Raw genomic sequence first — 23,490 nt, forward strand, 5'->3', positions numbered from 1 at the left:
GGAAAAAACAGATGAGCCGCGCCATGAGAAAACCAACATAGTGCATTTGCGACCAGCATGGATCCCGACCAGCCTGCGCATCCGTGCAGTCTGGTCAGGATCCATGCTGTTTGCTAACGGTTTCTCTAATTGCAATAGGCTTTGAAAGCGAACAGTAACAGTGTATAAATCCCATACGATAACTCAAACGATAACGTTTGATAATTAAGATTTTTTTTTCATTAAAACGTTTCAATACAGAAAATATTTTTAGCTCACCTGTCACATAGTGACAAGGTGAGCTTTTGTGATCACGCAGCGTCCGTCGTCCGTCCGTCCGTGCGTGCGTCCGTGCGTCCGTAAACTTTTGCTTGTGACCACTCTAGAGGTCTCATTTTTCGTGGGATCTTTATGGAAGTTGGTAAGAATGTTCATCTTGATGATATCTAGATCAAGTTCGAAACTGGGTCACATGCGGTCAAAAACTAGGTCAGTAGGTAAAGTAATAGAAAATCCTTGTGACCTCTCTAGAGGCCATATTTTTCAATGGATCTTCATGAAAATTGGTGAGAATGTTCATCTTGACAATATCTAGGTCAAGTTTGAAACTTGGTCACGTGCCTTCAAAAACTAGGTAAGTAGGTCTAAAAATAGAAAAACCTTGTGACCTCTCTAGAGGTCATATATTTCAAAAGATCTTCATGAAAATTGGTCAGAACGTTCACCTTGATGATATCTAGGTAAAATTTGAAAGTGGGTTACGTGCCATCAAAAACTAGGTCAGTAGGTCAAATAATAGAAAAACATTGTGGCCTTTCTAAAGGCCATATTTTTCATGGGATCTATATGAAAGTTGGTCTGAATGTTCATCTTGATGATATCTAGGTCAAGTTCGAAACTGGGTCACGTGCGGTCAAAAACTAGGTCAGTACGTCTAAAAATAGAAAAACCTTGTGACCTCTCTAGAGGCCATATGTTTCATGAGATCTTCATGAAAATTGGTCAGAATGTTCACCTTGATGATATCTAGGTCAAGTTCGAAAGTTGTCACATGCCGTCAAAAACTAGGTCAGTAGGTCAAATAATAGAAAAACCTTGTGACCTCTCTAGAGGCCATATTTTTCATGAGATCTGTATGAAAGTTGGTCTGAATGTTCATCTTGATGATATCTAGGTCAAGTTCGAAAGTGGGTCACGTGCCTCAAAAACTAGGTCAGTAGGTCAAATAATAGAAAAACCTTGTGACCTCTCTAAAGGCCATATTTTTCATGGGATCTGTATGAAAGTTGGTCTGAATGTTCATCTTGATGATATCTAGTTCAAGTTCGAAACAGGGTTATGTGCGGTCAAAAATTAGGTCAGTAGGTCTAAAAATAGAAAAACCCTGTGACCTCTGTAGAGGCCATACTTGTGAATGGATCTCCATAAAAATTGGTCAGAATGTTCATCTTGATGATATCTAGGTCAAGTTCGAAAGTGGGTAACGTGCCTCAAAAAGTAGGTCAGTAGGTCAAATAATGATAAAACGTTGTGATCTCTCTAGAGGCCATATTTTTCATGGGATCTGTAAGAAAGTTGGTCTGAATGTTTATCTAGATGATGTATAGGTCAAGTTTGAAACTGGGTCAACTGCGATCAAAAACTAGGTCAGTAGGTTTTTAAATAGAAAAACCTTGTGACCTCTCTAGAGGCCATACCCTTAAATGGATCTTCATGAAAATTGGTCAGAATTTTCACCTTGATGATATCTAGGTCAAGTTTGAAACTGGGTCACGTGCCATAAAAACCTAGGTCAGTAGGTCAAATAATAAAAATCAAAGGCCTGAATGGCCTGAGTCGGCTAATGATTGATGTACTGACAGTATAGTCTACCAGTTTCAGTTTGTTTTTAGTTTTTTTCTTAAAATTTCATAACACAGCTCGATATTTACCCAAAATATTATATCCGGATACGATTACACTTTTCTCCAGTTTGAACAATATATTTTACAAATTGTGATGATACGAAGACATTTAGCAGCAATTGGCAGTATCTGACATTGAAGTTTACGGTTAAATTACCTCTTATTTAAATCTTTTCATAAAAAAGTTGTTTCGTTTCGTGAAAGCAGCCAAACATAGACGATCTACTTTCGATTTCAAAAACTACAAGAAAATACAATTTAATGTTTCGCCGATTTGTTTATTTCTCGAAAAATAAGAATTAAAATCATTTTTAATATCAGTAGTAACTAAACAGTAAGAGCTTCTTCTTCCGATAATTTATCCGTTTACTGACTGCAAAATTCAAACCACGCAAAGTTTATAGAAATCATACGATGAGTGTTTACGTTCAATGTGGGAGAATTAAGGCTGATCGGCTATGTTACCTAACGCATCCAGACGATTCAGATTTTGTTTTTAAAAAAGCATTGTGTGCGTTTCTGTAATTTTATATACGTTTTTATACGCTTAGAAATTATTAGTCATGCGTATTTGCATTATTTCTATACGTAATTTACGCTAATACGCATCTTATCTGGAGCCCTGTGGAACTATTTTTTGTCTTTCGCTGGATGTTACCCAAGGTTTGTAAGCCTGCGCAATTCTTAAAATGCACATTTATGCTTAGTGAGTTACATTCGAGTATTGCACAATTACAAGTCATAAATATGACAGATTACATCGTATATTGGTCATAGCAAAGGGAATTGACACAACTTAACTTCATTCATGCAGTGAACTGTTTGAAGTTTGAGAAATCTAATGGAACTACATCCCTTCACTGTGTTATTTGGTCCATTTAGAGAATCGTTGGATAGCAAGGACTCGTCAAAAGGCTTTCAGCCTTTAGCCGACTCAAAAAACCTTGTGACCTCTCTAGAGGCCATACTTTTCATGGGATCTGTATGAAATTTGGTCTGGATGTTCATCTTAATGATATCTAGGTCAGTTTTGAAACTGGATCACCTGCGATCAAAAACTAGGTCAGTAGATCTAAAATTAGAAAAATCTTTTGACCTCTCTAGAGGCCATATTTTTCAATGGATCTTCATGAAAATTGACCTGAATGTTCACCTTGATGATATTTAGGTCAGTTTCGAAATTGGATCATGTGCGGTCAGAAACTAGGCCAGTAGGTATAAAAATAGAAAAACCTTGTGACCTCTCTAGAGGCCATATTTTTCAAGAGATCTTCATGAAAATTGGTGAGAATGTTCATCTTGATGATATCTAGATAAAGTCCAAAACAGGGTCAGGTATCTTCGAAAACTAGGTCAATAGGTCAAATAATAGAAAAACCTTGTGACCTCACTAGAGACCATATTTTTCAACGGATCTTCATGAAAATTGGTCAGAATTTTTATCTTGATAATATCTAGGTCAAGTTCAAAAGTGGGTCACATGAGCTTAAAAACTAGGTCACTATGTCAAATAATAGAAAAAAAACGACGTCATACTCAAAACTGGGTCATGTGTGAACAGGTGAGCGATTCATGATCAGGACCATCATGGTCCTCTTGTTTCATTTATCATTGACAACCTTTTTGAGTTCAACGATGCATGAGAACCATAACAATCCAACGATAATATAAACATGCTGTCGTTTAAATTATCGTGCGGGAGTAGTACGTTATTATGATAGATACTGGTACACTGAAAGCCATAAGCCCATATATATAGGTCATCTGATGTATAATATAAATTATCATTCGTCCGCACACAATTATTGATCCATCTATCGCAATATCTGAAAATATTTAAAGTTCATTTTTAGTTAGAACGCATGCAAAATACAGGACATACAGTGAAGAAAATTAAAAACGACTCCTCTATTCATGGCAAATATTTTATTCTTGTAACTTGTATGCGAGTGTTTTTGTGTTCAGTTGAATTCAATATAACACGGTGTTTTCGTGCTACTTCAAGCGTAATTCACGGTTGTCACATTTGCATGTGGAGCTCGTGCTGTATCTGATATCATGCCGAATTGACAGCTTCCACTTAATAATCAGCCGTCATAAAATGTTACCAACTCACAAATTTTCATTTAGTGTCTGTAAATTGAAATCATTATCGACAACTTTTCTTGACGATAGTTGCGTATCTCAGAATGAAGTTTTGAAACGCTTTGAAACAAAGACAATACAATAACTTGGATACTATACGTTATAGTCACAGAAAGTATACCGATTTAGTCCTACATGTATGAAAATACAACGCTAATTGTTTTAATAACGGCGACGTTACCAACGTAAGTCACGGTATATAACTGGAAATCCTGGTATATTTATTTATACTTTTACATCGTCGGGATTTTAACGGATATTCGGGTTACACGTATCGCATAAAAGTTATCACCTTGTAATCTTGAAAGTGTGCCTATACACACGGGTGGTAAACGCGCAATCCAATTCCCGCTGGGAATACGCTTGAAATGGGTTGCACGACGTCCGGTGCTGGTGTTGCGCGTAAAAAAAAGACGAAATTAAGGTATGTGAAGTTATGATTTTGCTTAGTATGAGACAAGAATAATTTTTCTCGAAAAAAAAAGGAAAATGCTATTCGACACAAATATGATGATACATCATATATGTAAAATATCTGGTTTGTAATTTATGATTCCGCTCTATTGTCACAAAAATTCTGGCGACACGAAGCGTGAAAAAAGGTATGAAACCAACAAAAATAGCAGTTTCTGACTTCATATGCCTAATCTGAGGACATTTGATGCTTTTTATGATAACTCAACTGTTATAAAGTAACGGATATCAAAATCATTTGCTTCAAATCCTGTTTACGGGGACATAATTGACAAAAAAAACAAACATCGGGAATGGGGTTGCGCACCGGGAATGGAGTAGCTCGTATACATCATAATGTATATAATATATACGCGCAACTCCATTCCCGGGGCGCAACCCCATTCCCGATTGTTTTTTTGCCAATCTTTCCCCAAAAAGCAACATTTCATTCAAGTGTATGTAATATTCATGACTATTTTACACGTGTTTGATCATTAGAAGCGTACCATTTCCGGAAAAAAGCACAAGTGTTAGAAAATCAGCTTTTTTCGTGATTCCATACTTTTTGACAGTTACAGCCAGCAGAGTTTTCATGATATCAGGGCTGATTCTTAAATTAATAATTTGGTATTTCAAACATATGATCTTTGTTCATTTTTTGTGTCGAATAGCATTTTGCTTTTTTCGAAAACACTCGTAAATGTGTCATTTTTTACAAAAACAAAAACCCACCTACCCCGATTTTGTATATATTGATGCGCAACACCAGCACCGGAAGTCGCGCAACCCATTTTAAGCGTATTCCCAGTGGGAATTGGATTGCGCGTTTACCACCCGTGTATACATGTATATGATAAATATACGCGGCAGGAAAATCTTGAGAAACAAATGTGTCCTATTTTATATGTTTCGTTTTTATATTACTTCAGTGTATAGGTTTAGAAAAAAGCTAGTGTAATCTTTGCGTTATCGCATCAGATATTTCCGACCGCGTTATTTAAATTTATTGGTTGCTATAACTGAAAAACATTTTCATGACATTACGGCCAGGGTAAGGGATATAGGTTAACAATTGTACCATATAATCTGTACCTGTTTCACGAATTAGATACGGCACACTAACTCATAAAGTATCAGACCAGAGCAAGCAATGGCGGAAGCGAAAATTGCATACAATTATCTCGGCAGGACAGGCCCCGCTTTCACTAACGTTCTCAAGTCAAAATCTCAGCTCAAGTCTGAGAAAAATCTCAACTTTGATTCTCAGCTTGAGATTTTTCTCAGATTGGCTTTCACTAAAAATCTCTCAGTAAAATCTCAACTTCCTCGCTGAGATTTTTCTCAGATTTCTTGAGTCAAGGGTTGGGCTGTCTCAGTGCTTTTCTCAAAGAAACAAAATGGCGACTTTTCGACGATACAATATACGCCGCCGCCGTAGTCGGTGCCAGTTTCACGTTGAGTTCACCAGCATGACATGGATGACAATAAACTTCGTCAGAGACGGTAATTTCTTAATTTCAAGGGGAGTAATCCAAGTAAAACTTAAATGGCCGATTGTTGCTAGGGACACTGTTTACGCTTTTAAAACACATGCAACAATTAATTTACCGCAAGGACAACATTTTCAAACAATTTTACTGTTTCTTAAATGTTTCTTTATCGTCTTGAATGCTACACAACTTCGAAGACAATATTTATTAAGTACAGTAGACGTTTTACTGTGCTTATATTTCGTACCAAAAACGCTCGTACCAAGAATTATTGACTTGTGCAGTAACGTCTCTAGAAGTCCTTGTTCTTGTGAAATTTCGTTTTACAACTTGGGGCTTATTATCAAGGGGTGATAAAAATGAGCAGTTAATGGTAGGCTCAAAGCCGGGACCCCTTTTTTACAGGGTGTGCGCACTATCAACTGAACTAACCAGCTGCTGAAACAATTTCCCCTTTGTGGTAATCAAGTCCTATACCATAAGAAACTCCCCTGCTATATAGAAGTCGTGTACATAGAGGGGACTATTCCTGGATAATGCCTCTAGTTTATAAAACAGTCGCAGTCCAATGTGTGCATCTAGTTAATTGAACAGATTGAGTAAAATGTGCAGTCAGTCTACTGTAGGGCTCAATCTTGGGGACCCTCTCATACAGGACTAGTACTCTACCAACTAAGCTAACCTACTGCTTAAACAAAACCTCCACTTTGTAGTAGTCAAGTCCTGTTGCATCATAGGCCTCGGTAGCCAAGTGGTAGATGGCCCACCACTTCAGTGGAATATTGTAGGTTCAGTCTCTAGCCATGTCATGTGATAAAAGTTATTACATAATGGCATGATATTACATACGGTTCTATACACCAGCTTGTTTATAAGTAATCACTCATTAATAAGCATTTAGAAATATTTTGTTCTGCATTTTGCAGTGCTGTTAACTATTAACATCTATACTTTAGATAGTTCACATTTAGCAAGTGGCAAATAGCATGATGTAATTGAATAAGCAGAAAAACTGATGGACATAAAGACAATGAAAAATATTTAAGTTCTAATAATTTATTAAAGTTAACAGAAATTTTTATAAGTTGACAACAGTTTTATTCATTTATAAATAAATATGGCATTTCATAATTTGATCTAAAATATTGGTTGAACATTTAAAGTACAATGTTTTTCAAATCTTTCCAAAAATATCAGAAAATCTTTACTCTATGCTATTGATAAAATTTATATTACCAGTAAATTGTTAGATTTCAGTATGATTTACAACAATAATTTTAAGTAAAATTTTATATTTCACTGTCATTGTCTTCTCAGATAAATTTGATTTTTTAAAAAGAACTATGAAATGCCAAAGTGTACAGGTTATCATTTTCATTTCTTTTAAATTTTCATTTACTGTTCCAGTTCACTATTCTTCCTATGAAAATGTTTATAATTAACTTCTGTTCACATGTTAAAAGTTATGCTGTTGACTCAAGTTGATGGTGTTTCTCTTACTGATGAGTCCTGGAAACACTGTATGGGTCACAAAATTAAATCCGGACGAAACACACCTGACAGCAGATGTTGATAAAAACAATCAGTTGCATTAATAACCAACTGAAGATAAAAAAAGAAAATGTTATAACTTAAATCCAAAAACATTTTTAAAAATTTGCATGTATTTTCAAATTTATCTGATTTTCAGGTGTGTCTAAGGCTGTTTTCATTCAAATGACATAGTTTAATAACTAGTTTAATAGTTAAATGTGCTATTGCCTACCTATTCCCATAAAGGAGTGCAATGTGATGAAACAATGTTAAAATGATCACTATTCCAATAATTAGTTAACCAATAATAGTAGATGGTTTTGTAGTGAACAAGAACTGCCACTCAGGGTCAATTAAAAGAGAAAACATTAGAAATGATACAAGGAGGTTTTTAAAGTAAACAGCTTTAAGGCCTACACCATGTAAATTTCATCAAAAAAACCCTTTAACTTTATGCAGCAAACTTTCCAAAAATAGAATGTTTATCAGTTGGTTAGAAAAGTACTACATATACTTTCAGTGATTCACATGACTTTATACTGCACAAGCCAAAAAGGGAGTTAATCAATAAAAACTGATTTAACATATTCAGTAACATTTTCACCCATGCCAATCTTTGACACATAAATGCGATAATTAAAATTCGAAAACAAGAAATTAATGTGTCTCATGTTCCTAACAAACAATGTGGCAGCCACATTTAAATTTAATGTAAACAAAGATAATGCCTTCAACAATATATATCTATCGGCTATAGTTGTTTTTTTTTTTTTAAATAATTAAGCTTTTTCTTTCTCTCACCTTATTTTAATTCAGTTCAGTTTTAAGTGTTTTGGGGCAAATTACATATACACAATGTATCCAATCAATGTAGTCAACAAATGATTGCAATTTCAGCTGAATGGCTCAAGCAGTTTTAACCCTTATCATGCTGTACATGGTTGGTCCTACCTTTGCAACAAGTGTAGATCAGGATAAGCCTGCACATCTGTGCAGTCTGATCTTTATCTGCACTGTTCGACATTCAGTCAGTATCTTTCGGTTAGCACCCCTTTTAACACTTAATAATACTGTCCAAATTGTAAAACGTACAAGTTCATTATAGAAATTTAGCAAGGGCCTAAGGGTTAAAGTTACATTAAATTATATAGCTAATTGTGTCCCCTGTGCACCCAAAAAAAGTGTGACATTTACATGAAGGCTAGTTTTCAACAGTGTGTCTTTTTAATCAAGCTTTATTGTTAGAGCTTTGATTTTTTATGTAACTTAAAGTCTGCACATTTAAAGCAAAATACTTTTTTTTTATAAACTACATCTCATTCTTACCAATATCAGGCAATATGTCGCATCTTGTGATGGAACCCTCTTCACAAAATGTAGTGAAAAAAAAAAAACAATTTAAATGTTGAACACTACAGTTTCATAAGCGCAATACTTTTCTTGAGTCCAAATGTTTTCCTAAGATCTTAATCTTTTCAGCTTTGAAGACACAATCTGACTATTTCTGTTTGATAAATCAACTTTCTCAGAATCTTGATGAAAGTCTATACACACAAAAATGTCCCCTGTGCACCTTCGAGGCCTGGCCCCGCTTTCACTAACGTTCTCAAAGTGAGAAAATTCTCAGCTCAAGATTGTCTCAGAATTGTCTGAGAATTGTCTCAGCTGAGAAATTTCTCACGTTGGCTTTCTCTAAACTTTTTCTCAAGTCTTGAGATTTTTCTCAGCTGAGCCGTAATTTTTTAAGACATAAGCGGCCAAACATCCAAGGAGCCGCGTGAACTTTCCCACGAACACGAGTGCATAGTTCGGGGCAGTGGATTTATTCATTTATTGACACGAAATGAAGCGTTGAGAAATGTTCATAAACAACATGTACAGTTTCGGGATATATCCAGATTGTATGTTTGTACACTGTTGTACAAAAGTATGGCAGTGAATTTTCGATATTATAATTCATCAGCTTCAAACCTGTCACTTTTGAACCAATCAAATACACAGTCGAGGGTACTACGTCATATTGAATGTGTTTTCTTTACCAAATATGGGATTACGTAAACACAACCATATGTTGTTACACTACGTGTGACAATTTTATGTTATCGGGCATATATTTATTGGATTCAGATATGCAGCCGTAAGTAGATCTATATATTGTTTTTTGATTCACATATTAATTACTGCAATTAGTGTATTCATATCAATGATTGCAGGGACATAAATAGCTATGCATTCTCTACTGCAGGCATTTCAAACTTTGAACAACACAGTTTGTTCAAAATACTCACATTCTATTTTGTATAAGATATCAAGCTTCTTTTTCCATAGTATTTTGTCATTGCTGTCATGATTATAAATTAATTCTGTGTCTAACGTATTTCGCCAGGTACCCTGTGAGTTGAAAGTGCTGCAAACCATGTACATTTTTTTGAAAATGCAAAATGAAAGTGAAAGTAGGTAGAGCTGTCAAAATGAAAAAAAAATGCAATATTTCAAAAACTATAAAAGTTAATTATATTTCATTAACCAGAGTACCTAGATAAGTATGTTAGACACACAACAAAAACAAATTTAGAGAAATGAATTTCATTTCCGATCCAGACGTTTTTTTACGTTTTCCGGATAAATGACGTTACTTCAGGTGTAATGAAGTATTTCGACCCCCATAGAATAACGACCCCCCGGTCATTATTCTATAGAAAATGTGACTCCTTTCCTGTAAAATATTGACTCCCCTTATAAAAAACTGACTCCCTTTGAAAACTCTATAGAATAACGACCCCCGGCCATTATTCTGTAGAAAAGCTGACCCCTCCAAGTAAAATACTGACTCCTTAAAGATGACTCCCTTCGAATCTCATAGAATAACGACCCCCCGGTCATTATTCTATAGAAAATGTGACTCCTTTCCTGTAAAATATTGACTCCCCTTATAAAAAACTGACTCCCTTTGAAAACTCTATAGAATAACGACCCCCGGCCATTATTCTGTAGAAAAGCTGACCCCTCCAAGTAAAATACTGACTCCTTAAAGATGACTCCCTTCGAATCTCATAGAATAACGACCCCGGTTATTATTCTATAGAAAAAGTGACTCCTTCCATGTAAAATACTCACCGCCGAAATTACTACATTCGAACTCTCATACAATATCGATTCCCAGACATTATTCTATTTAAAAAAAGTTACTCTTTCCGTGTAAAACACCGGCTCCTAAAAAGACTTTCGACGATAAATAAAATTATTCGCGTTTCGAAATTACTTTTCTTGGTAGTTTATCCCAGTACTAGTTTGGTCTGAAGTTTATGCTAGTATATTTGGGCGCTCTTTGTCACGTGAATTTCGTGAAATATTTCGGCGTATATAAGTGTGAACGGGTATTGTTCTCACCACTCGAGGTTTATGATTGGCAGCAAACAGTCTGTACCCGCCCGCCCTCCCATGATGTATGTTGTGCTTGTATTTTAATTATAGCTTGCAAACTGGCATGAAAAGTACTTGTCTAGAATATTAGTTTATTTTATTATAAAATAAATGTTGTTTTTGGTTTATGTTTACTATTCTAAGCATGTTATGTTAAGTTTTGAATACATATAATGTGTGTTTGTTTTTTCTAAGTAAATCACTCCGATTGTTAGTTGTAAAGCTACAATTTTGGTTGTATCTCTTAAACACCAGATAAAATTAGAGATTTTATTGATTATTCACGCCTGTGTTTTACGCAAACTTGAAACATTTATCTTAACAACATGATTAAATTTACTTTTAGTCTCGTTTCAGTTCAAATTTACCCGGATACTAGATCGCTTGGAACCGTACGAAGAACATTTCATCGATTGTTGAAATATGAATTTACTTCGCGAACAATTGTACACGTATATGCTGCCAATTATATACCTTATTCTTACTTTTATTGTTTCTTTTTTGTCTTGTTGAAGGTAATTGAGATTAGAGAATAACTGATTTACTCACAGCTTTAGCGTGAGTAATATCTATTAAAAAGTGATCCCCACAAAACATAACAGAAAATTTTACTAGATCTACAACTCTAATACCCTCCATTGCCAATAGTTAACATTTTGATTGTACTACTGCTGCCGCTACTTCTGTTGCTATTACTACATGTACTTCTTCTTCTTCTTCTACTACTACTACTACTACTTCTACTACTACTTCTACAACTGCTACTACTGATACCACTATACCACGAATATGTCTTGTACATCTACCACTTCTTCTCCTGCTGCTGTTGTTGCTGTCACTTATTCCTCTGCTGCTGCTGCTGCTGCTGCTGCTACTGCAACTGCCACTACCACTGCCACTACTACTACTACTACTACTACTACTACTACTATTTTCTATTGTTGCCGCTACCGTACTTTACTGCCACTGCTAAGTATTGCAACTTCTATTAATACTAAGTTCTATGCTAGCAGTTTCTTGTGCAGTTTTCTTCTGAAGAATTACTTCATACCGAAGTTTGCAGGGATTATTAACACTGGTGTGTTTTGTGAACGTATTGCGAATTGTTATTTTCCTGAAAAAATGTATACAGCAAGATACAGCTTCTAGAAATAGAATCCCTTTTCCCGTTGCGGAATGCTCTGATTTCTGTGTCAAGTGATGGTATCTGGGGCTAATGGTCAAACGGAAGGATGGACGGACGGACAAGCGCAAATCTATATGCCCCCCTCCCCCGAGTGTGGCATAAAATGCAGCAATTTAGCCTTAGATACATGAGTTATCACTAAATTTGACCAAATGACCGGGGGTCGTTTTTTTTATGGGAGTCAATATTTTTCGTGAGGTTCAGTTTACTTCACGTGGGGGAGTCATAGTACTATGATTTGGAGGTCATAATACTATGACCGGGGGGTCACTTTTTCTATAGAATTATGACCGGGGGGTCATTATTCTATGGGGGTCGAAATACTTCATTACACCGGCTTATCAAACGTGCAGAACTTTTGTTGTATTTTTAAATACTTTGTACCAAATGACTGTGCTTTGAAAATATAAAATTTACACTTTTTATACATATATTGACTGCTCATGGTCAATAAAGATTTTCGGTCGACCTCGTGCTTTGTATCATTTTGATAAACTTCATGAAACATATAAATATACATAATATATAATTCAAAGGTAATGCCAGTTCCTACTCAGCTAAATGAAGAAATGTCACATAAGATAATGGACAGATATGCTGAGCTAGGAGGCAATTTCTTGGACACTGCCAATGTTTATGGACTTGGTGCTTCAGAGAGAGTGGTCGGAAACTGGCTTAAAAAGTAAGACTTATGCCTTTATATCCTATTTAGAACATCTTAACCTTTACCCTGCTAAATTTCTAAAATGGTCTGGTTCATCATTCAGTTTGGGCGGACCCATTTATTATTTAAAGAGGTGTTCACTGAAAATTTACTGACTGAATAGCGAACAGTGCATGCAGATCAAGATGAGCCTGCACAGTAAGGCAGACTCAAGCTGACTAAAGTACATCTTCAATTAACACTACGCACATTTGATCTGAAGACGTGCTATTGATAGCCTCGTTCTGACGACCTTTCCGCTAGCCAATCAGAGCCTTACTTACAACATTTTATATGTGAAAGTAGAAGTTTAAAATATCCATATTTAGCCTGGGTTTTTCATATTTACAATTCTTATGACGACCATATTGCGACTACACCCTTGAGTTTTGAGAGAAATTATATGTCACGGTACGGACTTGGTCACGTAAGGTGTCAGACAGCCGGCGGTTAGCTCAGTCGGTAGGGCACTCGCCCTGTAAGCGAGGGGTCTCGGGTTCGAGCCCCGGACTGATTGCACATTTTTCTCACCCTTTGACATTCGACGCTATTTTGATGGGTCAGTCAAATGCTTGTTGAAACAAGTCGTCTGACTGGTTCAAATAAAAATACATTTGCGAAAATAAAAATAGCAATATCGGAAATCCAAAATATACAGAGGACGAATGTGAATGGGCCATTCTCAGATCTTCGTTTAGAAGATCAAGTACTTTAGCCAGAGTGGGACAGGCTCATCTTGGCCTGCACTGGTCGCAAAGGCAGACTCACTTACCGCCAGCAGGCTAAAGTTTAAAGTGCCGTTCTGAATTAAGTTGTGATATATCTATCGTCCACACATACGTGCACCGCTGTAGAATTTTCCTTTTGGAAGGCTGCGTTCTTGGCACGAACTTTTCTATTTCTATGGGCCGGTTGTCCTATGCAAGTGGTATGACGTTAATTTTACGACTACGATGTATGTTATTGAGTAAAATGGTTTTGAGTAAAAAGACATTCGCCTGACATAGATGAAACAGCACGCATTATACCCATACCAGGACAAAATTAGAATGGCGGGAATAATGATATGATATGTCTTTTTTTTTTGTTACAGACAAGATCGTAGCAATATTGTCCTAGCAACTAAAGTTAGGTTCGAGGTGGATTTAAATAATGTGAACAAAGTTGGTCTTAGCAGACGACATATTGTAGAAAGTTGCGAAGAAAGTCTAGGACGACTTCAGACCAATTACATCGACCTTATGCAGGTAAAAGCATGAACATAGATTAAAACAGCTACCATATATATCTAAAATTGAAACTTTTCATGCATGTTTAATTGTTAGCAACGGCCTTTCGAACTTGAACCTAGCAAAAGGCCCAACTTTTTACCTCTGATAGTAAACAACATACAGTGATTCAACACGCTATCCGGTACCGGTCAGTTTGTGGTCTTTAACCCTTACCCTGCTATATTTCTATAATGGACTGGTCCATCTTTCAATTTGGACAGTACCACTTATTATTCAAAGGGGTTTTCACTGAAAATTTACTGACTGAATAGCGAGCAGTGCAGACCATGATCAGACTGCACGGATGTGCAGGCTGATCTTGGTCTGCACTGGTCGCAAAGGCAGAATCATTTGCCGCCAGCAGGCTAAGGGTTTATATAAACATTCGCAGTAGACCAAAAAAGATATAATGTTTTAGAACTGTACAAATATACACCAAATATCGTTTTATTAATCTTGTTTTCCAGTCGCATGCTTGGGATAACGCTACACCAATTGAAGAGACATTGCGGACATTTGACGATCTCGTGAGATGCGGGAAAATACGATATTTTGGTGTCTGTAACGTTTGTGGCTGGCAAATGCAGAAAATTGTCGACAAAATTGAGATGATGGGTCTGAACTCCTGTGTTTCACTTCAAGTTAGCAAGTAACTTGTCAAATAAATGTATATTGTAATAAAAATCAGGCATATTTTGCTGATGTAAATACTATACTTACATGTCTTTTGCCTTTTTTACTGCTTGAGTTCAGTGGATTTTAGTATTTTGAGGATCTGCTGCTCCTATCACTACGACTTATGCTACAGTAACGACAACAACTTATGCTACTTCCTGTAAAATGTAGTGTTATTATTCGTAATAATAACATAATGCAGCACTTTTACGTATTTTATCAAGAAGACAGTTTTCTCTTTTCTTATTTCAGCAACAGTACAATTTACTTGCGCGTCAATCTGAGTTTGAAGAATTCATGGTCTGTGCAAATGAAGGTATTGGTGTGTTACCATGGAGTCCTCTGAAAGGGTATGTGCTCATTCGACAATTTTTAGCTCATTCTGCAATTATTTTTTTAAGTTACGTCAAAGATCATACGGTGAACATATTTTTTATCATCTAAAACAGGAAGCGTAAGGGTGCTGTAGAGTTTGTAAACGTAAAGAATATCGCTCGTTGAATTAACCTTTATCACTGGACAAATCCATCATTCAATTTGGACAGTACCACTTATTATTCATAGGGATGTTCACTAAAATTTACTCACTGAATAGCACACAGTTGCAGACCAAGATCAGCCTGCCCGTCGCAAAGGCAGCATCACTTGCCGCCAGCAGGCTAAAGGTTAAGAAATAATTTATAGTAGTTTTTAATATATTTAAGATCTAACCAAATTAGGAAATTGTTTATTGGTAATTTTCCGCTCCTTTTTTTTCAGAAACACAAATTTTCTTCTTTTTTTCGGTTTAGGCGTGCGCTCACACCATTGAAAAAAATCTAGTTAGAAATTTTGGTTTCGTTATTTTTTGCGGTCGTTCAGTGTACAAATGATACAAAATTCAGTCCCAAACTCTTAAAATGGGCTTTAGTCTCAATTAAGCAAACTAAGTATACACATCAACTATAACTATACCAATGTTCCACATAGTTACTCCCCCTTATGATGTGTACATTGCCAAATGAGTTGTTACCAAAACCTTTTATTTTTAACAGTGGGGTTCTAACAGGCAAGTTTGAGAGAAATAAAACTCCAGACGCAAAGGGAAGCAGGATAGGATTTGTCCATCAAGACGAATCTAAGGCCATGCAAGCAGCACCTGCTTGGAGCAAATATAACGATGATGAAGGATACTGGAATCTGATGGATATAATGAAGGACATAGCGAAAAATCATGGTAAGTTAAAGGGTCATAATGCCTTTGTTAGCTCACCTGAGCAGTGCTCAGGTGAGTTTTTGTGATCGCTCGATGTCCGGCGTCCGTCGTCTGTCTGTCTGTCTGTCGTCTGTCGTCTGTCTGTCTGTCTGTCTGTCGTCTGTCAACATTTAGCTTGTGTATGCGATAGAGGCTGTATTTTTCAACTGATCTTTATGAAATTTGGTCAGAATGATTACCTTGATAAAATCTAGGCCGAGTTTGAAAACGGGTTATCTGGGGTCAAAAACTAGGTCACTGGGTCAGATCAAAGAAAAACCTTGTGTATGCGCTAGAGGCTGGATTTTTCAATAAGTCTTCATGAATTTTGGTCAGAATGATAACCTTGATGAAATCTAGGTAGAGTTCGAAAATGAGTCATCTGGGGTCAAAAACTAGGTCAGTAGGTAAAATCAAAGAAAAACCTTGTGTATGCGATAGAGACTGTATTTTCAATTATCCTTCATGAATTTTGGTCAGAATGATTACCTTGGTGAAATCTAGGCCGAGTTCGAAAATGGGTTATCTGGGATCAAAACCTAGGTCACTAGGTTAAATTAGAGAAAAAAACTTGTGTATGCGATAGAGGCTGTATTTTTCAATTGATCTTCATGGAATTTGGCCAGAGTGATTGCCTCGAAAATGGGTCATTTGGGGTCAAAAACTAGGTCACTAGGTCAAATTAAAGAGAGACCTTGTGTATGCCATAGAGACTGTATTTTTCAATTGATCTTTATAAATTTTGGTCAAAATGATCGCCTTGATTATTTCTCAGGTGAGCGACCTAGGGCCATCTTGTTTATATTGTGGCTGTCGCATTGTTTGTTACGAACATAAAATGTATTAATTTCTAGTTAAATCCTATTTTCTGTTATTGGTTTCTCCAATATTTTTCAAAGGTTTGAATATTGATTAACACAGTAGTAAGTTTTATTAAATCCACTTTTATTTTATTAGCTCCCTTTATAGATCTAATTGTATGAGTTCATGTGCAATATTGTAAGTATTACTTTAATTTCCCTGTAATTATACATAATCTCTATTTGGACAACTGCTCTATCAGTTTTTATTTTGAGCCGCGCCATGAGAAAACCAACATAGTGCATTTGCGACCAGCATGGATCCAGACCAGCCTGCGCATCCGCGCAGTCTGGTCAGGATCCATGCTGTTCGCTGATGGTTTCTCTAATTGCAATAGGCTTTGAAAGCGTAGGCTGGTCTGGATCCATGCTGGTCGCAAATACACTATGTTGGTTTTCTCATGGCGCGGCTTATATAAAATTTAAAGCATTATGGAACTTTAAAAGATATATCAGACCCAAACTGATATTTGAAAATATGAATTTTAAACAACTTTTACCGTGCCGTTTTTTGTAAATTTTGTATTTTTTATGGTATTTCCTCAAGCTCAAGTAGAGACAAATTTCAATGTGATGGCCACTATCTAAAACGTTTGCAGAGAATTCATTACAGCATTAAATATTATAAAAGACAGATCAAACTATTGTTAAACAATTAAAAAACACAAAATAAAAATGTAAATATCATTTTTTCTAAGGTGCCTCAAGTAAATAGATTTAATGAGACAGAATTCTAACTCCAACATTGAAAAATTAAGGTCGAATCTTGTGGGTCTATTTTGAATTTTGCTCACTTCATTCAAAAATAACCTTGGGGCAGAAGTAAAACCTACCTGAGTTTCTTCCACAATATGTAATCTAAAGAATGAAGGCGAAATAGAGAACTTTTACCGCATGTAACTTAGTATTTTTAAAGATGTCTAACTCTACCCCTCCTGATTCAGAGTTAAAATCACTTTGAACAGTAAGAAATCACTTATAAAATGAAAATTTTCCACTTTTGAACAATACATCCATAATAAGACTTGAAAGAAGTAAAAACTTACTACAAAAAAAGGAAAATAGAGAAAAAAAAATTTTGGTTCCAGCGGGGCTTGAACCTACGCCCCCCTGAAAATTGCAGTCAAAGTAGGTTTATGGTAGGAATTGAATACTCTTCAAAAAGGAGGTACTCTATTACGGGTCCAATACCTTAATACATGTATGTTTAAGCACGTAAGTAATACATGTGTACAACCGCTAAAACAATTGACTATCTTACATGACATTTAACCCTTACCCTGCTGATTTTCTAAAATTAACTTGTCCATCTTTCAATTTAGACAGTACGATTAACTGTTAAAAGGTGTGCGTACCAAAAAGTTACTGACTGACTGGCGAACAATGCAGATTATGATCAGACTGCACGGATCTGCAGGCTGATCCTGACCTGCACTGGTCGCAAAGGCAGAATCAATGTTCAGCATGATAAGGGTACATTGTGAATGTAGCACTACAGACACTGCTTGTATATATTTTAGTCAAGTTAAATTCATTTGAAGTGGATATTCTACAGTTAAGGCATTGCCACAGTCACAACTCAGTATCAGTTCATATTTTCAGGCCGAGTATTTTTCTCTTGAAAATTGCACTAAAGCCTTAACAGCTGGTCAAATTATCATCAACATAAGAAGCATATGATGATTTATAGTACATATGCTGCTTGTAAAATGTTTGAGTCTCGTTTAGACCGAAAGTTTACCCCAAAATATTGAAATTTTATGTGCAGTCAAACTCCAATATAAAAAATATTACAAAGACAAAATTCAGTTAATTTCATAGTACAATATGTATACTGCAAACTCTTAAGGAATTTTATTGTCGAAATTTTTCCTGGTTATTGCATTAGACACAAAAAGACAACCCCATGTAAATTTAATTTAAAATGTTGTTTGTACATGCATTACTGACCACAGGTAGCCAGGTAAACCTATATATAATCCTATAATATCACCTATTTATATACATGTAATTTATGTGTGAACAGATAACACAAATTGGATAAATTGATGGTGTTGGGATTTTTGTGTATAATTCAGTAATCAGGTAAAATTTCAAAATAATTTCTGAAGGCTTTATTCTTCACAGTCTGCTTTACAATTGGCTGTAATTATCTTTGAAATGTATTGAATATATATTGAGTTTGACTGCACGTAAAATTGCAGAATTTTGTCATAGAAAAATATCGAATAAAGGCATAAAACAGGTAGTGAAATGCACATCCTTTAACTTGCATATGTTCACATAGATATTTAAAACATAATTATGACAAATTTATTGACTTTATTGTTACCACTTAGTCATCTTTTATTTTTATGAAAATTTGCATGTAAAATTTTGAGTCAAATGGCCGCTAGTATCTTAAAATCAACTATTTTAGTGAAGATATAGTCATAAAAATCAGCCTTCCTGAAATTTAAAAGAAGTTTTATATAAAATTGTAGAATTCCTTATGTACGATTGAAATACCTTAGTTCATACTTGCTTTGTTATTCCAGGTAAGACTGTGCCCCAAGTGTCCCTCCGCTGGCTTCTACAGAAAGATGTTGTCTGTTCAGTTATAATTGGTGCTACATCTTTGAAACAGCTTGAAGATAATATGGGAGCAAGTACTGGGTGGTCGCTTTCAGACGAAGAAGTAAGTGTATGACGACAGTTGTACAAGATTTTGTTTCTTTAAAATATGTGAAGCAAAGAAGCAATGACCGCAACCAAAACACATAATAACAGACTCCTATTGATCTAGTCTGTTCATGAGAGGTAATGAAATGTGCAACACCTCTCACGCCCCCTAGCACTGGTTTAGGCGGAATTTTATTACAGTAACGCAGAAAGCTATCACAGTAAAAACATGAATTTTCACCGTGATCCAAGAGGATCAAAAAAAATAATAACACTTAGTCCAAATACAGGGATACTTTTTACAGCGGCCACACCGTTATCGTGATAATTAATAAAACATGTTTTAAAAATGAAAACAAATGTTTTGGCACTACTTTCTTTTATAGATTTACCATTTCTGCCCTTTTATTTTCAATTTTGTTTTATTATATTATAAAAATAGTTTATAACAAGCATCCTCGCCTTTTTACTTAGACCCTAAAGATTCACAAAGGGTATTGTTACGTGCTAGCACAGATAGAATATGACATAGAAGTTACAGTTTATTTCTCTTATTTATTTTGTTTTTTGTAGATGTCACGTCTGGATGAAGCCAGTCCAAGAGTAAATTTGTACCCATACAATACCATATGGCGCCCCAGCAGCTTCAGAACAAACGCTTTTAATAGGTCAAATAAAATATGAAAAACAGTTGTCTATAGGCATACTTAGGCAAAACCTTGAATTCGTCTATGCCTATTGTACCTATATCTATAAGGCAAAAGTGCTTGTATGTATTAGATTTTTTCATTTCCCATTTCCAAAATGTTTGATAAGAAAATAGTTTAAAATTTGCCATTCCGTTTAGATAATGTGTATTCTGGTAGTCTAAATGTAAGTGTTGTACTTCAGACGCAAAGCTTTTGAATAATAATATTATTAATAATAATAATAAAAATAATAATAATAATAAAAAAAAAATAATAACAATAACAATTAGAAAAAAAAATTATTACATCATTATTGCTTACACATATTTTGTTTACATGTTCATTACGTTGTATATCTCCTGTGGTTCTGTTATGTTGTAGCATGTACGTGGACCACAAAGGGCTTAATATATAATAAGTTACACATATTTGATATAATTTTAATGTGACGATGGTGAATTAAAACTAGTTTTAATATAGATCTGGTTTAAAAATAAAAGTGTTTATATTTAAAGTGATGAAAAGCAATTGCGTCCCTTCAAAACCTACATTTCTATTCAATAAACAACTGTTTAAAAATCACAGTTCGTCAAACATGAACAGGACTAGTACACGTGCACCCGACAGCTATTTTCTCAGCTTTTGCTGTGTATTCATAGAATCCAGAATCTACGTTACACTGCCGTCTGACAGTCATCACTGACGTCATAACCGGTTTACATCGGCCTAACCTCGGAATATACTGAACGTCACCACTACTAGAAATCTTTTGTAGGCACCGATTGCACACGCATTTAGCCTGCGGTATGACCTTGGGAAGTCTGTTCTCATCATAAGTATCTACTAAAACCCATGGGCACGTTGAGAGGTGACTTGTTGAAAACCTGACAGAATCACCTAAGAATTTGAAATCAAGAATGGTTTGAAATTTGGATCTGAAGTTGCTACAGAATGTGCGAATATTGTTGTATTCCTCCATGTCGACTCGGAGTGAATTGCTTTGTGGCGCATACATAGTTGTATTAAAACTTGACAAAGTATAGAATGTTGCCAGCTTTTCCATTGCATCCTCAACAGCGTCATCGTTTTCTTGACACTGATTGGTAAGTGATCCAGGCGGGATATATGATCCATGTATCCTCCATAAATGACACACCTGAATACAGAAAATAGCATCGTGATATAAACACTTCGTTACAATAGCTAAGTTAGCCGTCCGTATTCCGGATAACTCCTACAGTTTCGTCGTGCCGCTATAAAGTTATTTATTTGAAAATAAATAATGTTTTATATAGTCACAGCTCAAAAGCTTTTAAAGCATGTTAGAATATAATCAACACAGTAGTATAACAAAAGTCATATTTTGTAATGTTTCGATTTGACTTATTACCTTTAACTTAACTGTACTAACACAGATAGAAATATGTATAAATGTTAGATGGTTACCATTTGCCATGCAACTTTGATGTTGTGCTAAAAAGATAAATAAATAAAATAAAAAAGTATTGTTGTCAGTGACATTAACCTTTAGCCTGCTGGCGGCAAGTGATTGGCAGACCAAGATCAGCCTGCACATCCATACAGACTGATCATGGTCTGCACTGTTCGCTATTCAGTCAGTAAATTTTCAGTGAATACCCCTTTGAATAAGAAGTGGTACTGCCGAAATTGAATGATGGACCAGGCCATTTTCGAAATTTAGCTGGGTAACGGTTAAATTAAGAAATGGCTTTTATTCGCGAACATGAACGTATCACTATAAAAAAAGAAAAGGATCTCACCACGGCAAGTAAAGTAACATAAATTCTGTTAACCATGGTTCAAATATATAGTTCTCTTGTATAATCCTGACTTCTGCAGAAAAATGATAGATGAGGTTCCCTTATATATGGTTAGAAGAATTCGAAAATGAGGCACAACAAAACACCGGTCAACTGACCGCTTCCGCAGTGATTAAAAAGAACACAGTATAACAATATACTATCAAAGAAGAGATTAAAATAGTTTTAAGGATTGAATGTTCCAATTAAATAAAAAAAAATCTTCCCCCAAAAAACTGACATTGGAAGAGATTGGTTTCGATTTGAAAATATCTTTTCTTTAATCTCACTTGAATTAATACCATTTGTAAATGAATTTAGCAAATTGGCAACAACTTGTGTTATTGTACTTTTAAGTGTTTTGAAATTAGCGGTTAGTATTATTATAAAGTCTTTAGCCATTGAACTAAAATAATTATCTTCTGAACCGCTGTCCTTTACTGACGCTTCAAGGTTTTGAGAAGTTATCGGTTTGTTATGATTAATGCGTCAAAACATTTGTAGCAATATTATTAAACCATCATGATAAGCTTCGGGATTTTTTGGAGGATGACATCAGTTTTTTTTTCTCGTTTACGAAAACAGACTCTTTACATTCAAAGGTGTTTCACTAATTTTTTGTCTTCCTACTTTTGAATTGGCAAACTGGAATATGAATGAGGCTCTCAAGCAGGTTTTGGATATTGCAGTGAAAATCAAGCGGATAAAGCCTTTCAAAACGGAAGAAAATGTAACTGGAAAGTAGTTCCAAACTATTTCTTTATCGAAATTCGGATATAGATTTCTTGTATTTGACTTTGTAAAAAATCAACTTATTGAATTTGTGGGTAGACCTGAATTAAAGTAACCAACAAATAGTAGTAATATCATTGTGATAAAAAAGAACTACAACTGGGTAATAAATTGAAATTACATTATTTCAACTGTTTTATATTTCCATCATGGATTAGATCAAAACTATTTCTATTATTTATGCTAATGGAGAAATTAAAGAACCCTTCATATGGAAGACATTGTCAAATAAAACAATGCATGTTATTTCCAAATTGCGGAGAAATTGACTTCTGAAGACTCGATCTTAACACAAGTGAAAACTTTTGATGAGTGATAGTGTCGATTTAAACAACAGCAACAAGCATGATACTACCAGGACCAAGTTGTTCGCAATATCAACAGGCGATTAAGCTAACGGCCAATTATCTTTTAGTGTACTAATATTTTGACATTTTAGAAGATTTAGAAAAAACAAATGTATGTCATAAGGATAATGAACACTAAAAAGTATTAACAGTAAAATCAAAACATCATGCAAGTGTTGTTTCCCGCCAAGAATAATAAGTTGAATCAAAATTTAACCGGCGGTTAGTTTAACAGCCGGTTAAAGTTTCGAACAACTGGGCCATACTCTCTAACAGACATGCAGATGAATAATAACTGCCAGTGGAAACGATACATTCTTTA

At 35.3% G+C, this 23,490-nt stretch overlaps 2 protein-coding genes across 2 annotated transcripts; one reads left to right on the forward strand and one right to left on the reverse strand.

Annotated features, from left to right (window-relative positions):
* Positions 1 to 12,655: 12,655 nt before the first annotated feature.
* Positions 12,656 to 20,204, forward strand: LOC123533179 (1-deoxyxylulose-5-phosphate synthase YajO-like). The gene is made up of 7 exons (XM_053519407.1): positions 12,656 to 12,798; positions 13,913 to 14,066; positions 14,558 to 14,731; positions 15,018 to 15,115; positions 15,800 to 15,981; positions 19,397 to 19,536; positions 20,094 to 20,204. The coding sequence occupies exons 1-7, from the start codon at positions 12,656 to 12,658 to the stop codon at positions 20,202 to 20,204; spliced, it is 1,002 nt and encodes a 333-aa protein (XP_053375382.1).
* A 444-nt stretch (positions 20,205 to 20,648) lies between these two features.
* Positions 20,649 to 22,075, reverse strand: LOC128547265 (uncharacterized). Its single transcript, XM_053519406.1, has 2 exons — positions 21,991 to 22,075; positions 20,649 to 21,365 (listed from the first exon to the last, which is right to left on the reverse strand). Exons 1-2 carry the CDS (start codon positions 22,024 to 22,026, stop codon positions 20,799 to 20,801), a joined length of 603 nt encoding a protein of 200 aa, XP_053375381.1. The 5' UTR covers positions 22,027 to 22,075; the 3' UTR covers positions 20,649 to 20,798.
* Between the last annotated feature and the right edge of the window lie 1,415 nt (positions 22,076 to 23,490).

Source organism: Mercenaria mercenaria, chromosome 12 (genome assembly GCF_021730395.1).
Source record: "Mercenaria mercenaria strain notata chromosome 12, MADL_Memer_1, whole genome shotgun sequence".
Lineage (NCBI taxonomy): Eukaryota > Metazoa > Mollusca > Bivalvia > Venerida > Veneridae > Mercenaria > Mercenaria mercenaria.